At 35.6% G+C, this 15028-nt stretch overlaps 1 protein-coding gene across 1 annotated transcript; it reads right to left on the reverse strand.

Moving 5' to 3' along the window:
- Positions 1-4247: 4247 nt before the first annotated feature.
- On the reverse strand, positions 4248-7842 carry LOC103335182 (glutamyl-tRNA (Gln) amidotransferase subunit A (DUF620)). The gene is made up of 3 exons (XM_089054577.1): positions 6896-7842; positions 5653-6000; positions 4248-5558 (listed from the first exon to the last, which is right to left on the reverse strand). The coding sequence occupies exons 1-3, from the start codon at positions 7355-7357 to the stop codon at positions 4932-4934; spliced, it is 1437 nt and encodes a 478-aa protein (XP_088910703.1). The 5' UTR covers positions 7358-7842; the 3' UTR covers positions 4248-4931.
- Between the last annotated feature and the right edge of the window lie 7186 nt (positions 7843-15028).

The raw sequence follows: 15028 nt of genomic DNA on the forward strand, positions 1-15028 counted from the left end.
AAGATCCTATTTTGAGTTTCTAATGAAACTTTAATCTGCTTCTAACAAAAAAAGTACTTCGTTCCAAGGCTTGTTCAGATCTTTTCTTCTTTCTTTCTCTTCTAATTTTGAATGGGAATAAAAATTTGGAATCTATCCTTCACCAAACTTTTTCGGTTATTTTAATGTCATCCCAAATCAATGCCCATTGCTGCAGGCAATCTTTAGGTATGCACACGACTGCCCAGTAAATGGAGGGCAATGGCATTGGTACACACACACCACAATAAATTCCAGTCCATGTATATTTATATATACATATTTATTTTCTCCAACAAGAAGGAGAAGCTTCCTTTGCCGACACTGGCTTTGATTTTTTTTTCTTTTCTCAGTTGAATCTCATCACATACCTCCCATTTAATTCACACATGTTATTGAAGTTCTCTACTTGTCAACCAAATTGAAGACACCTCCCTAAATTCTGCTACACTGCAGGGTCGCATCCCATATTAAATCAAAGTCAATCAAGAGTGAAAGAAACACAAGTGTAAATAGGTCATTCCATTTACCTAGATTATTAGTCCACTTTAAGAAATAATAAGGTCAAGATTCTAACCCTTTTATATTTAAGCTCTGGCTTTTCCCCCTGGATTTACTGAGTTTTTGCTTAATTATAGTGTTAATGGACAGATATGAGATGGTTAATCACTTGAATATTAGCTTATAATCATAACTGGAAAGTAGGAAGGAGCATCTCATCCGAATTATCGGCATACTGACCATACTGTACTTTTTGTTAGTGCCACCAAAATTGGGGCATAGCTTTAAAACTTGCAAGCTGATAATTATATGTGACAATAACTTCATCTTATAAAGTTGTTGAGAACTGATCAAGGTGCGTGTTTTTGAGGTTCCAAACCTGAGACATGAGAAAATGTATGTTGAGAAGTACTGAGTGTTGGAATAAATGAATATATGATTCCTCATAAATAAGCTTTGGGAAAAATATGTTTCCTTGTAAATCTTGGAAAATTCAAAGAAAGCGGATCAATCCAGCATTGTGTCAGGATATTTCTTTCACCTCCTTTTATTTGTTTCTTTATTTTTATTTTAAGGACGGTATATAAATAATATTAATATGAATGTAGTGTGTCCGTCTCTTTACATTTGAGTTCGATCCATTTTATATATATTAAAGTAATTTAGAATATCGCTTAGTAAAGTAAATAAATAAAACTTGGAGGAGAACTCAGACTCTACATAAGCTGGTCCAAGCCTGGTGGGTTTGAAAGTCAAAAGTTCAAACCATCTACACAATCGAAACTTGGGCTTTGCACTAGTTTCATTGCTTGCTCTAGCCTTCCTCAGCACATGGTTGTTGGAATTTGAATCTAAATTCCATTTCCTCCATATAATATTCTGCGTCTGTGCGTGAATGTGCTTCTTGAGAATGATAGGTGAGCAAATGTGAGTTTGAAACTAATCACATTTTAAAGTCAAATTTAGTAAGTGACATCCTGGGAAAGGAGATGGGAACATAAGCTTGTATTAAAAAAATGATTAGATTCCGTTCCCTATAATAAATAAAAAAATTGGAGGCATATATATTTAATTTTGTGGAACAAAATTGTATACTCCTAAGTTTCACCAAACTCCATAGAACCCTAATTCCCAGTTCCCAGAAACCTTGGACTAGCCTTAACGTGGTTTTGACTCATGGTATTAACACCTCCATCAATATAATAATTGAACACCAAACCAGGCAATAAACTCTGACCTAGTAAAGGGCCGAATTAAATTCGGTTCGGTGGTATTTAGTCTTCACTTTATTAGCGAAAAGTTTGGTGATGTTCAGAATGTTAGGAAGGATAGTCGTTGAATTAAAAATAAAAACCATAACATCCTTAGTTTGGTTATATCTTAATTTGGATAACCATCTTTTGAGGAAGTTTGTTGCATTAGATCTTTCAAGCTAATCAAAGATAGAGAAAGTGACTAGTAAGAGTTAGCAACAACGAACTTAGTTGGATGGTCCTAATCAGTTAGTTAAATAAGATCGTATCTTAATTATCACCCATAATAATAGAGCAAAATTTTCAATGTAAATCTGCAGCTACAAATAATAATAGAAGGAGACAATTAAGAGGATCGCTAAATGTTTGGTCCAGCTACCTATTGGAGATTATTGATGGGCCAGCTCCAATATCCCCAAGCTATAGAAATCAAAACAAATGTGAGAAAAAGAACCCCCCAAAAAAAAAAAAAAAAACAGTTAGATTTTTTTATTGTCGTCAAAGTTAGGAAAGATGAGGGGGGGAAACTGACACACGGGTGCCACAAGAATTTAAACCCATGACCATCTGGAAGCACACCAAAAGCATGTGCCAATCCAACCAACACCCCATTAGCTTCGTAATAAAATAGAACCCGGAACCCTATTATTTTTCAGTTCATGTGGAACTATCAGAAATTATCAATATTAAAAGCTTCAAAAAATTACCTGGTTTACAAGAAAGTTCCTGGCGACAAAAAGTTAGGGTAGAATTTGGTGTCAACGAACTTTTTTAGGTGAAGATTTGGCATGCAACTTCCTTGTGGATGTGTATATGACCAGTTTTTGACTTCACAACCCAAAGTTGCATAACGGCCAAATAGATGAGATTCATCAGATGCTGCTAAAATAGAGTAAATTCCATTTGCCAAAGGAAGAAAAAGTGTGAATTCAAGGCTCTAGCTCTAGGTACTTGTCCCATAGGTTGGTTTTTCTTGTTGTATGTAATGTAACACCCACCTGTGGCTGATAACGGTATTATAGATCCACACGTGTCATTCTAAAATGATATCATCTTTCTTATTAGACTTCTAAAATGATATTAAAATTACCGTATAATACTCACGTGCATACATAATCTTGTAACTACAATACTTAAAAGCATCCGCAATGACCTTGCATTCGGAGTCTATATTTTCATTTCCGTCATCTCTCAATATCGTTCGTATAAAGAAAGATAAATACTTTTTTAAATTGAAATAAGTTGTAATTTCTCATATATTTTTGAACTCTATATATAAAAATAAAAATAAACTCCTTTCTGATAGGATTTATAACTATAATGTTTCAACTTAATAGGCTTTAACCCATTATAGACTCATTGTCGACCATTATGCAAATAGGTGAAAAAATAGTCTATATTAACGATGGTTCTTATATATAAACTTAGTTGTAACGAAAATATCAATGTTTTGTTATCTTCGACCAATAATATTACGTCATATCATATAAAAGTATGTTATCACATATGTAATAACGTTATTGATCAAAAATAGTAATATAGTGTTATTTCTATTTCACGAAATTCTTTCTCCGTTTTGACAATGGTGCATGTATGTATATTTATAATGTATGTGCCCTATCCTGAAAATGGCCAGTGACACTAATGCAGGTCCTCCACTATCCCAACCCACCAAAGAAATTTAACAACAACCAAAAACAAAAGACAAAAAATAGTTCAATCTCATCAATTGGGACTTTGACCATTCAGGAGCATCATGATGAGGTGGAACTTTCCCCAAAGAAAAACCCTAATAAATGATTTTTGAAGAACCCTCCAGTGGGGCAACTGGGAAAGCCCATCAGGCAAAGCAAGCTAAAGACAATGTCTGCAAAAAGAAATTTAAGGAGAGAGAGAGAGAGAGAGAGGCAGCTGTGTAAGGAAAGAGAAGGGAAAAAAAAGAAGAAGGAAGGTTTAGGTTATCACATGGGGTTAGGAGGACTTTTTACCCCATGCCTTGCTGTAATGATATTCTACACACGCAGCAGCAGCAAGCATTGTACCAAACGATGCAAACCCAACTGGGTATAAAAAAATAACCCAGCTAGTGTTAGTTTAATTTGTTGTGTTTGGACCAACGGTCAAAGAAGGGTTTAAAAAAATAATATTCTTCAATAAAGTTGCATAGACCCCACAAGAGAAGCCTTCTTCATCACCTGGGGCTTTGGGGCCCTGAAGAAGAAAGTGCCGAGCACCAAGTGACCAACCAACCCTAGATGCTGTCAAGCACCAAAGAGAGAAAAGATGAAGAATAGAAGATATTCATGGAGATGGGGAAGATTGTACCAGTCAAAAGTAAATCAGAGAAATAAATACTGGTAAAAATACTCATGGCACTTGCCAAAAATGCTCATTGCTAAAAATAATAAGCATAAAAAAGAACAGAAAAATATATAAAACTTTGAAGAAAGTTAAATTGCAGAATGGATGTAGAGATTCAAGAAAGAGAAGGATTCTGATTACTATATTCATGAACATTCAAGACTTGATGACTGACAAAATGCCAGAATACAACAAGAGACCCCCCATATTCAAAGATATGTTGGTTACACCAGTTTAAGAATAAAAATTCAGTACAACCCCCTTTTTTCCCCCATGCCTTCTAATATCTGTCTGCCTTACAAACCCAGAAACAACTTTTGCATCAATCAAACAACAACAAAGATTAGCACACACCCAAAAACAGTAAGAACTACCAAACTAAGGCATTAGGCTCAAACTCACGCCAGAAAGTGGCGATTTCCTTAATACCGCCACTCCTGAATTTGTGAAAAATAATTAGTGGAATTATCAAAAGGTTAATGGTTCCGCTGTACTGAAGCTTCGCCACCTTCCCTCATGCACCGAAGGTAAACTAAAACTGAACCTCCATTTGCTCTATCCCCAGCTGGAAAAATCGAGCTCCAACACCTTTGTTGGATTCTGCACTGAGAGTATAAAGATTCATTCAGGCCCAGGTGAAACCTGTGAATGATTATGCTCTCTATTTACAGACTATGAGGCACAAACCAACGTCCAAAAACGTGACGCAACTCCCTACTTTGTAAACTTCTAAGGTGTTAGCTGATTTAAACTTGCTACCAGTATAAACAATTGCCCTAATTCAGTGCAGGCCCCATGTTAGATTTCCATCTTCCAGGTCAGGCTTTCAACACTAGCATTATGCTCTTTCTCAAGTGCAGCAACTTTGGCCCGATGCGCTGCTATTGCAATCCCACCACCCTTTCCTCTTTCATCATGAGGAAGCTCGCATGTTTCACTGATTGTCCCCGATCTCAAGTCAGCCGGGGGGATGAAGCAGTCCACTGACAAGCCTGGAACATTAAATGCAACCTCCTCAATTGTCCAAGCTTCTTCCATTCTTGTTTTGGTATGGCTCATTGCCATGTCACCAAACCTGAAAAGGGTCACCACGGAACGCCCTGAGTGTGCAATCATGATTCCTTCAACAGGCCTGTAATCATCAAGGAATGAATTGATTGTGGTTTCCCAGTAAATTGCATCACCGCCATTGGATTGGATGCGGGTCAAATGGGAATCCTCCATATGAACAAGAAGCCCTGTCCTCTGGCTGAAGTAGCCAAACAACACATGTCTTATGATCTCTGCAGGGCCTTCACTCCTGGCTTTCAGAGTCTGAGGATCAGCACAAAGCTTGAGGATGAAGCAATCCTCACCATTGATCTTTCTCTCTCCTATACATCTTGCATCCGTAAACATACTAGCTGTAGATCTTGGATCTAGACCCTGAAAAAGAAAAGCCAAAGAAATTTGTGAATAAGCTGGATAACTAACCGTATGGCCAACAGAAAGAAGCACAAACTAGCACACAAAACTTCACCTGAAGTGCACGTCGCAATGGTCTCACTGGTCCTTTTGCAGTATGAGCACCAAGCCACGGTGTGTGCCTCCAGACAAGCTTTCCATTGCAGCCAGCATGAACCTTGCTGCCCCCTACCGCAAGCTCCACATACCACATGTCCGGATTCATCTGCCAGAGCACAAACCCACCTGACTCTGCACATTTAGAGGCATTTCTGGTCTTCGTCACCTTTGTGGCAGTTTCAAACTCAGAAGCTACCATCCGAACTTTTCCCATTGCATAAGCATTTTTTATTGAGTTCTGCAGCTTCTGCCCACCAGACGCCGCTGTGTACTGCTGCAATATGTACTGGGCAGAGGAAGTTTCCTGCAAAGATTAACATCCATTAACACCAACTCTACAGTTGTTACATCCAATTTGGAGTAATTTTTAACAAATGATTCCCAATCCAAAGTTCAATGCAATCTAAAGAAAAATCTTCTGCAATAAATTACTAGCTGTCATGATCTGTTATTTTGGCGAGAAAATGCAAGAAAACAAGTAAGCTTTAAATATCATGGTTTTGTCAGTATCTGGAAGCTTAGAAATTAAATTCAACCAGCCAGTTAAGCTCATTGGCCTGCTGTGCTGAACTTTCCACAACATGTAACGTCTGATTAAGATTCCCTTACATATCAGCCTTTGCTCTGATTTCTCGGTTACTTTCTCGCATGCCAAACAAGGAAGAGACCAAACCACCAAAATGAATCAGAAAAGTCTAAATCCCAAGTGAAGAAGTTGCAGAAAAAAAGTTTAAAATAAAACACTAAAAAAACCAATGACCCCGGATTAAACCATCGAATGATCTTCAAATTTACGCAAAACGTGGAGAAATAAATTATCAGTGCAAATCTAATCAACTATATACCGTAAGAAGCAATTCATACCCCATCTCCACGAACCCAATTGGTTCAAGAAGAAAAAGGTTAAAGAATCCAACCATTTTTGTAAATAACTCCAAAGTCCAAAACCAGTTCTTGTAATCTTGTTCCAGTTCAAAATTTTGAAATACCACCACCACAGCAGCATAACAACAAACCAAAACAAAGCCATAATGCATGAAAGCAATTGTTTTTCAGAAAACAAAAACCCAACCCACAAGGTTTTTTTGTTGTTATTCCCCGGTTAAGAGTTACCATCCCAGAAATAAAGAAAACGTTAGAAAAAAAATATTGCCATAAGCCCCAAATAAGGTAGCACAGCGAGAGAGAGAGAGACTGACGATGGGAGTGTTTTTGATGCTCAGATGAGGCAGAGGGTCGGAGGAGCTGACGTGTAGGGGGCCGAGAGGAGCCCCCATGACTCCAAGCAACAGTCTCAGATCAGACCTCCTGCTGTTGCTTTGCGCCACAGAGCTCACCGAGGGGGTCCGCGAGAGCTGCCCACGCATCCACTGACCCAAACCCGACCCGACCCGCTTCGATTCCCCGAGTTCCCCTCCGTCCGGATCCGGACCTTCCATCACCGGCCTCAGGCTCCCGGATCTTCCAATCAACGGTTCCGGCTGCGCCACTAGCTGGCCACCGTGCCCGTGGCTGTGATGATGGTTCTGCTTCTTCCTCCGGAGCAGACCCGACATGGGCGACCCGGACCGGGCCGGGCTGCTGGCCCGAGACCGAGACGGGCTGAGACCCCGAACCACCTCGTCTTTGAGAGCTGAGAAGAAGCCTTGTTTCTTCTCCATTTCTTGGTTCGGTTTCAGAGTATTCTTCCTCACCAGGTTTTTTCTTGACCCAAGAAAGTCGTGCAAGTGTGGTTTGTGAAATCAAGCCTGTGACGGGTTGTGAGGAGTGAGCAGAGAGAATAGGTTGCAGAGGGCTAGAGAGAGCAGAAAGCGTTGTTCTTGTTGGTGGTGGTTAAAGAAGGAGAAGAGTGTGAAGAGTGAGACTTGTTCTTCATTTCATAAGGAGAGAGAGACAGAGAAAGGTGGAAAAGGAATAGTGGGAGACTGAAGATTTTGGGAGCAAAAACGCTTTCAAGAGTGTGACCTTTGGTGGGACTCTGTGTGTGTGTGGGAGAGAGAGAGAGAGAGAAGGAGCCTTCCTTAGTGCGTGACCTTTGAGGCTCAAGAGGGAGAGAGAAAGAGGAGATCCACAGTGTTTTTACTATTTTAATTGGGGAAATTAAAAAAAGCAAAAGTGAATATTCCATTTTTCCATTTCATTTTCAGTCTTAATTTGTGACATTTTCTCACATTTTTAAAATGCCATAATTTTTTGGTCCCCTCATTCTGCCAGAAAATAAAAACTACAATAATTCCCATTCATTAAATCAATTTGTTAATGTCTGTTGAGCAATAAAAAATAATAATACAATACATTATTATAATATACTTTCACGTCATGAGAATATATATATATACGTATGTGTCACAAATACATCATCATTAGATAATACAGTAGTTTTTTTTTATAGACAATATGGTATAATTTTATTTAGGATGTCTTTGTCTACTGATTATTTAGTTCATGTCTTATTGTAAGCAATAATAAGAAAAAAATGTGTATGTCGTATTGTATTTTTAGTGATGAAGAGTAATGAAAATACCGATTTATGTGGAAATATTGGTACTCAAATTTATGAAAATATTAATATTGACTACAACTTTGAAAAAAAAAATCTAAAACTATATAAACTATGTATCAAAATTTAGGAAATACTAAATTACATCATGTAGCATATTCATGACGAATTTATGTCAATGTAACATGTTCTGAAACTCTAATATGCAAAAATTTCTTAAATTCAAGAAGCATATTTGAGTATAAAATACATTGTGCATCACTCACGCGAGTAATCAAATTCATCAATATCACGACGATGTATTGTTATAATATCGGTAATATCTGTCATTCCCTATATTTTTAGATTAAAAATATGAGTATATTGATGAATATTTTCATCATAGTCTCTATGTTAAGTTTTCCCTATCCTAATATAGTTTAAGAAAGAAAAAAAAATACAATTACATCATTTCAATTAGAAGGAAGAAAAAAAAACCTTATATAGTTTTCAATCGATATAGTTGGTTTTGTTTAGAAGAAGAAAACCTTATAAAATATATATTGTCTAGTAAATAGATTTATGAGTAATGAACTGTTATTTGCACATCAAAATTTAGCTTATTTGCAAGTTTCATGTTAAGTAATTTATTTTGGAGTGCGTATATTAGTTTTGTTAGAGTGCAATAAATTCTCAAATTAGTGTTAATTTTTTCCGATAATGAAAGGATGTCTCGAATTTGAATGCTCTATGCAGATTAACTAAAAATATGTCTAAATTTGCTAATGACACGTAGGTTTAGAGATTTGGAGGTACATATGTATTATCCCAATTTTTAAGGTATAAGGATAAGATAGTCGACATTTGACTGAAAAAAGAGAGGCTAAGATAGTCGAGCCTCGAGATGCATAGGGGCATTGATAGTCAAAAAAGCAACATCAGTTAGTCAACAATATCTAACAATGATAGTCAAAAAATTGAAATCATGCTACAAAATTTAAAGGAAACTTGCCTAGAATGGTTAATCTCTCATTTAATCACATTTTCCCTTAACTATGTAAACAAGAGGTTTGGTCCCCGGAATAATTTAGAAACTAATAGGAACAAACATAATTGTCAAACAAAAAAGGGAAAAAATAATTTTAGAAACCAACAATAGAGTGAGTTGCCCTGTGTTTGCACAAGACGCCCTTTTGGAAGATTTAATGGGTCGGGGTTAGGTTTTACGCCCTCCTGATTGTATTAGTTTGCTTAGTTAAATAAAGTTTTTCTTTGTACCGTCGAATTATATATTTATATATATTTACAGGGGTTGAATCAAATGATTCAACATAGGGCATTATGGTCCATAAATTGGTTAAAGAGTTCAAATAATTTAATTTTAGATTCAACTGTCAAAATAGTTTATCACTTATTAAACGAAGTCATTTGTATTGTTATGACTTGGTTTTTTCAAGCTTTATCATTTTTATATTATTATAAGTTTCGCAATTTTAATTGGGATGCTTATACCATAGTTTCTTTGATCATGCGTAATTGTCTTAATTTTGATGTTAGACCGCTCCGTTATTATAATGACTCTTTTATGACTAGTAGCTTTTTGGCTAAATTAAGACTATCAAATGACTCCGTTTTTATTTTTTTTATTTTTTTCAGGTTTCGAATTCATTCATGTTTTTGGCTTCAATGTATATCCTCTAATCTAAACCACTCAACACATATTTATCACAAATATTATACAATTCAAACCGAAAACACAAATATTAAACAATTAAAAAAAATAAAAAATAAAATTGGGTGCAGTTTTCTTCGAATCTTCCCAAGCAATTTCGAAAGATAAACCATAGACAATAACGATGGAATTTTCTTTTGATGACTTTTCTGAGTTAGGAAATTGCTATCTCACTAGATGCCAAGTATTGAACTTACTTTTCTAACATGTGGAATTGTGAACCGTTTACTTTTGTTCCTGCTTTTCAACTTTAAATTTTCAGAAGACTTAGCCAAAGTGAAAAGTAATTACACAAGGGAAAACGTGGCCATGCGATCGCTTTCCACCACCTTTTTGGTTTTTGGCTGCACTGAAGATCGCTCCTCACACAGGGTTTCAATTTCATGCATACAGGTAAATGCCCATGGACACCTTCTGGACCCCACGTTTAAGAAAATAATACCTAGCTAAGTCATGCTTGGCTCATGAAGAAATAGAGAGGCCGGTTTGTAGGCATTCTTTTATGTCAAAGTTCCACCCAAAGTTGCACAAGAAAAAACCAGCGGTATTAAATAATATATGTATGGAGTAATTTCCAACTTTTTAAGTCAAAAGGAAGATTCTTTACATATATTAAATAACTAAATTTACATGATACGCGTTGTTTATAAATGACGACTTATGCACGTATCGAAGTATATTTTAAGAGCTTGCATCCAACCGTAATCATGAGATGTTTTATCTGTTACTTACTATAAAAATAAAAATAAATATATAGATCAACAAGATTTTTCATGTCACCAAAATGCATTTTTGTTGTTGACCATTATATGAAATTGAGGGTTTGGTAGATATGGATGAACTGCTGGACATAGAATTTAAGCATGAATTATAATTAATATAATAGTATATGAAAGAGAAGAGGCAACCTTTGACTGTAGTTGACAAAAAGCATCCATGCTTTGACCAAGTGAGAGGGATGCATGCATGCTCAACTTGTGTCAATGGACGAGGTGACATAGAGGATGACCCCTTACTATAAATGCATATGCTTTTTCCCCCCTTTTAAATTTAAAGTTTACTGTTATGGGAGGCTCATCTCAAATTTCAAATCTCTAAATGTATCAATCGATTAATCATGTGTATCATAAAAGCAACTAATTAATGGATAATTATCTTTAGATAGAAAAAGGACTACTCTCTCTCTCTCTCTAGTGGATGCCAATTAGTCATGTGAAAAAAGGCTTAAAGTTTCCTGTGTTTATGGACCCAAGAAAAAAACGCGTTTTAAACTTTATCATTTTCTTTGTATAGTGCATATATATATATGGATACAGCTAATAAGAGGACATGATAAATATTTACCTCTACGGTATCATCATCAAGAACCAAAACAATAATTCTTTATGTCCCTAAAAATAATAATAATAACTTTGAAATGCATTTTAATTTAATCCATGTTTTAACAGCTTATCGTTAATATGTTACTTAGCAACTAAGTTTTGATGTCCTCCAAAATATATATTTATATATAAGGCTTAATTATACTAGTGCTTATTGAAAATATGATTAAATCTTACATCGTCTCTCGGAAGTTGAAGTGGCCCATTTTGCCCTATTAACCATTGTTTTGCGTCTTATTTTGCCACCCACTGTCAAATCCGTTAAACCACCAGTTAAAAACAATGACGTGGCACAAGTAGGACCTAATTTTTTGCTTAAACGGATGACACGTGTGAGAGCCCATCACAATTAGTCCTATCTCTCCAATATGGGTGTATGGAAAGATCTCGTTGTTCCCTTTTACCTTGTTGAAGTTCATAAAAATAAAATTTTAGAAATTCCTAGTGAACAATTTATCTCCTCTAAATGGCTTTGATTTTAGTGTTGAGTGAAATAATTCTGAAATGTATCGTGGGTGGGTGGGTCTAGGGCTGGGGGGATATCTGCTGGGATTGGGGAAGGATGGGGAAATAGAAGGATGGAGAGGGAGGAAGAGACAGAAAATATATAAAATAAAAAGTTAAATTATTATAAATTTCCACACGTGTCATCTATTTCAACAAAAAAATGGATCATACTCGTGCCATGTCATAGTTTTTAAGAAAATGTTAGAGGCATCAACTTTCTAATAGAGCGTGGGACACGGTGTGTTGACGGGTTCCACCTCTATTAGAGAGTTGGTGCAAAGTTGGTGCCTTTAGCACCACCCTAGTTTTTAATTGATGATTTAACAGATTTGACGGTAGAAGGCAAAGTGGGTTACTTTAACTTTTGGAAGGGTGATGTGAGATTTGACAATACTTTCAGAAACATAGTTTAATTAAGCCTATATATTATTGTGTCGTATTTTCGTCTCTCATCTTGTATCTTATTTTTCAGAAAGTTTGAGTTTTCAGAATTAAATTATTGTTGTAATTCGTTGTTTTTGATTTATTTCGGAGACTTTTTCTTTGCAGGAAAAGAATTGGTTGAAATTTCCTTATCCTTTCTGATCAATGTCATTGAATGGTTTCTCAATCAGGTTGGTGATCATACAAGTGTAGCCATGTCCATAATCTGTTTGGTTGGTCAAGATCAAACTTTGCAATCCATGCTCTTCTGTTGGGTTGGGGTGGGTCATCCGACATTCTACATCTTCCACGAGTGCAATTATTGGTGATTATTATTTATTTATTAAATTTGGCCGTTGATAAAATTAAAGTATTAAATTTGGCCTTTATAATTTGTTCTTACGAAATAATCAACTGTACATATATATATTTTTACCAGACTGCTTTTGGTGTACCTTAAAGAGGAACGAGTTGATGCGATTTGTGTCCTTTAAAAAAAAAAAAAAAAAAAAGAGTTGCTGCTTCAAAGTTCAATGATGAAAGAATCAGAAAAAAAAAAAACCAACAGAAGAGGAAAAAGATCAATTTCAAAACATGCTTTAGTCTTATTGAGACTGGAGAATCTTAGACTCCCAGTCAACATATGCTTAATTTCGTTAGGGTAGGTGGATCAGACTGTGCTTCCAACTGGTTCAGTGAATTAAAGGGAATTATTTGTTCACAGCTTCACATGATCAAGGAGCACTTTTTTTCTTCTTTTTTTTAAAAAATAAAATAAAATAAAATTATATATACATTTTTAATTAATTAATTAATTTTTTTTTAACGAAAAAAAAAAAAAAAAGGAAGATGAGGGAGGGTTATAATTCTTATTATGGATGTGGGATAAATTTTGCTTTATCATTGAAGCAAATTGGGGTGCTTAATAGAGTTGAGAAGCTTGACACTAATTGGAAGCAAGTTTAAAGTACTTTCCAATCAACTGCATTGTACTCTAATAATAATACGGTGAAGTCTAATATATAATAATGGAGTCGTCCACTTTTCTAGGAGATATTAAAATGGTAAGAACTAATTGCTAATCTTTGACATGAAAATCTTCACGAGAATGACAACGCAAAGTATCTTGTTTGGTATATGTTTTGGTTCAACACCACCATTGATGTGTAAGGTACCACCATTGATGTGCAAGGTACCTCACGAAATCTGCATTATCAGGATTGTGTTTGGTATGTGGTGACATCTCATGTGTGACATTGATTTATACCTCAAATTTACTTTTGGACTCTAATTGCCCATCGTCCACCAAAAATATCCGAAACTTTTTTTTTTTTCTCTTGGCCAAAAACCCTTTGTCACAAGATCAGGTGAAAAACCCTCTTGACTGAGGGGTTTACCTCGGTGGTGAGGTCCCTCTCCCTTTCCCCCGGGTCACTCGTTCGAATCTCAGGATAAGTGTCCCCCTTCCCAATGCAATGTATCTATCGCTAATTCTAAAAAATAAATCAGTTAAAAAAAATACAGTCCAATTAAAAAGTGGGCCAGTTGAAAGATCATCGGAATATTGGGCCTTATTTATTTATTTATGGTAAAATGTGGGTCATGTTTGTTATTCTGTAAAAGGCAGGTGCAGCTAGCTGCATGCAGTGGACAAAATTGTTGTTGCTTATAGACAAAGGCTTCCATATCTTCATTGTACCTGAATATGATAATGTAATAAAAAGGATATTCTCATCATTCTCTACTTTATTATCAATTTTAGTAATATTTTCAGTTTATTTTCTAAAAGCCACAACACTCGATTAGACATATGAATTTGATCTTCCTTTCATATATGTAGTTTTTTTTTAAAAACAATATTCTGGAACATAATAAATTATGCTCGTGTTTTTGTAGAAGAGGTAATTATGAAGATTTGTAAAGTTTTCACTGGCTAGTTCATAATGTTCATTCATTAGAATAATTGTTATTTTTATTGTCATAATTAGCGAGATTTACAATTTATAATGCTTTTACTTGTTTCATCTTTATTGGATCAGAGTGGGAAATAATCATGTTCTAATGCATGTGTACTTATTAATCTATATAGCCTACTATGATCGTTAGTGGAGGAACTTTAGATTTTCTTAATTTTGATGTTAGATCGCTCCGTTATTGTAATGACCCTTTGTGACAAATAGCTTTTTTGATTGAATTATGAATGCAATTACAAAATTTATTCTAAGAAAAAATGTCTATTGCAAACACGGGAGCGAGTGTAAAGAAACTAGTTCAATAAAATTAAAAAAAATGAAAATATAGTCTTCGTGCCCCAAACAAATCACATTCCATATTTCATACACTTATAACACACGACACATTAGTGAGTGTAAAGAAGCTAATTCAATCAGAACATAAAAGTAAGAAGATAAAAAGCCATATGCTGGCCTTCTCGAGTCTTTGGGTCCCAAACAAACCACAATTCTTTTTCTCTTATGTCCACCAACAGCCTTCCTCTTTACGTTCCAACGCACGTGCACCGCTAATTCGAGCTAAAAAGAAGATGAAGACTTGGGCAGGTTTAGCTTGAGGCAAAAGCTTGCATTGCATGGTGATTGTTGTTGTCGATAGTGAGCTCTCCTATAACTTTATGCCTCTTTTTTTCTCTTAGAAGAAGATCGAGCAGCCAACATGCACTTCAAAATGAGTGGGAAGATATGCAAGATGGGGCATCTTTTGTTTGAGTTGGATCTGTCAAATCTGGGATGACAAGAACTAAAGAAGAGTGTGAACCAGACCAGATGAATAATTAGGTTCAAAAGTCGCCAAG

Source organism: Prunus mume, linkage group LG6 (genome assembly GCF_029339155.1).
Source record: "Prunus mume cultivar Tortuosa linkage group LG6, ASM2933915v1, whole genome shotgun sequence".
Lineage (NCBI taxonomy): Eukaryota > Viridiplantae > Streptophyta > Magnoliopsida > Rosales > Rosaceae > Prunus > Prunus mume.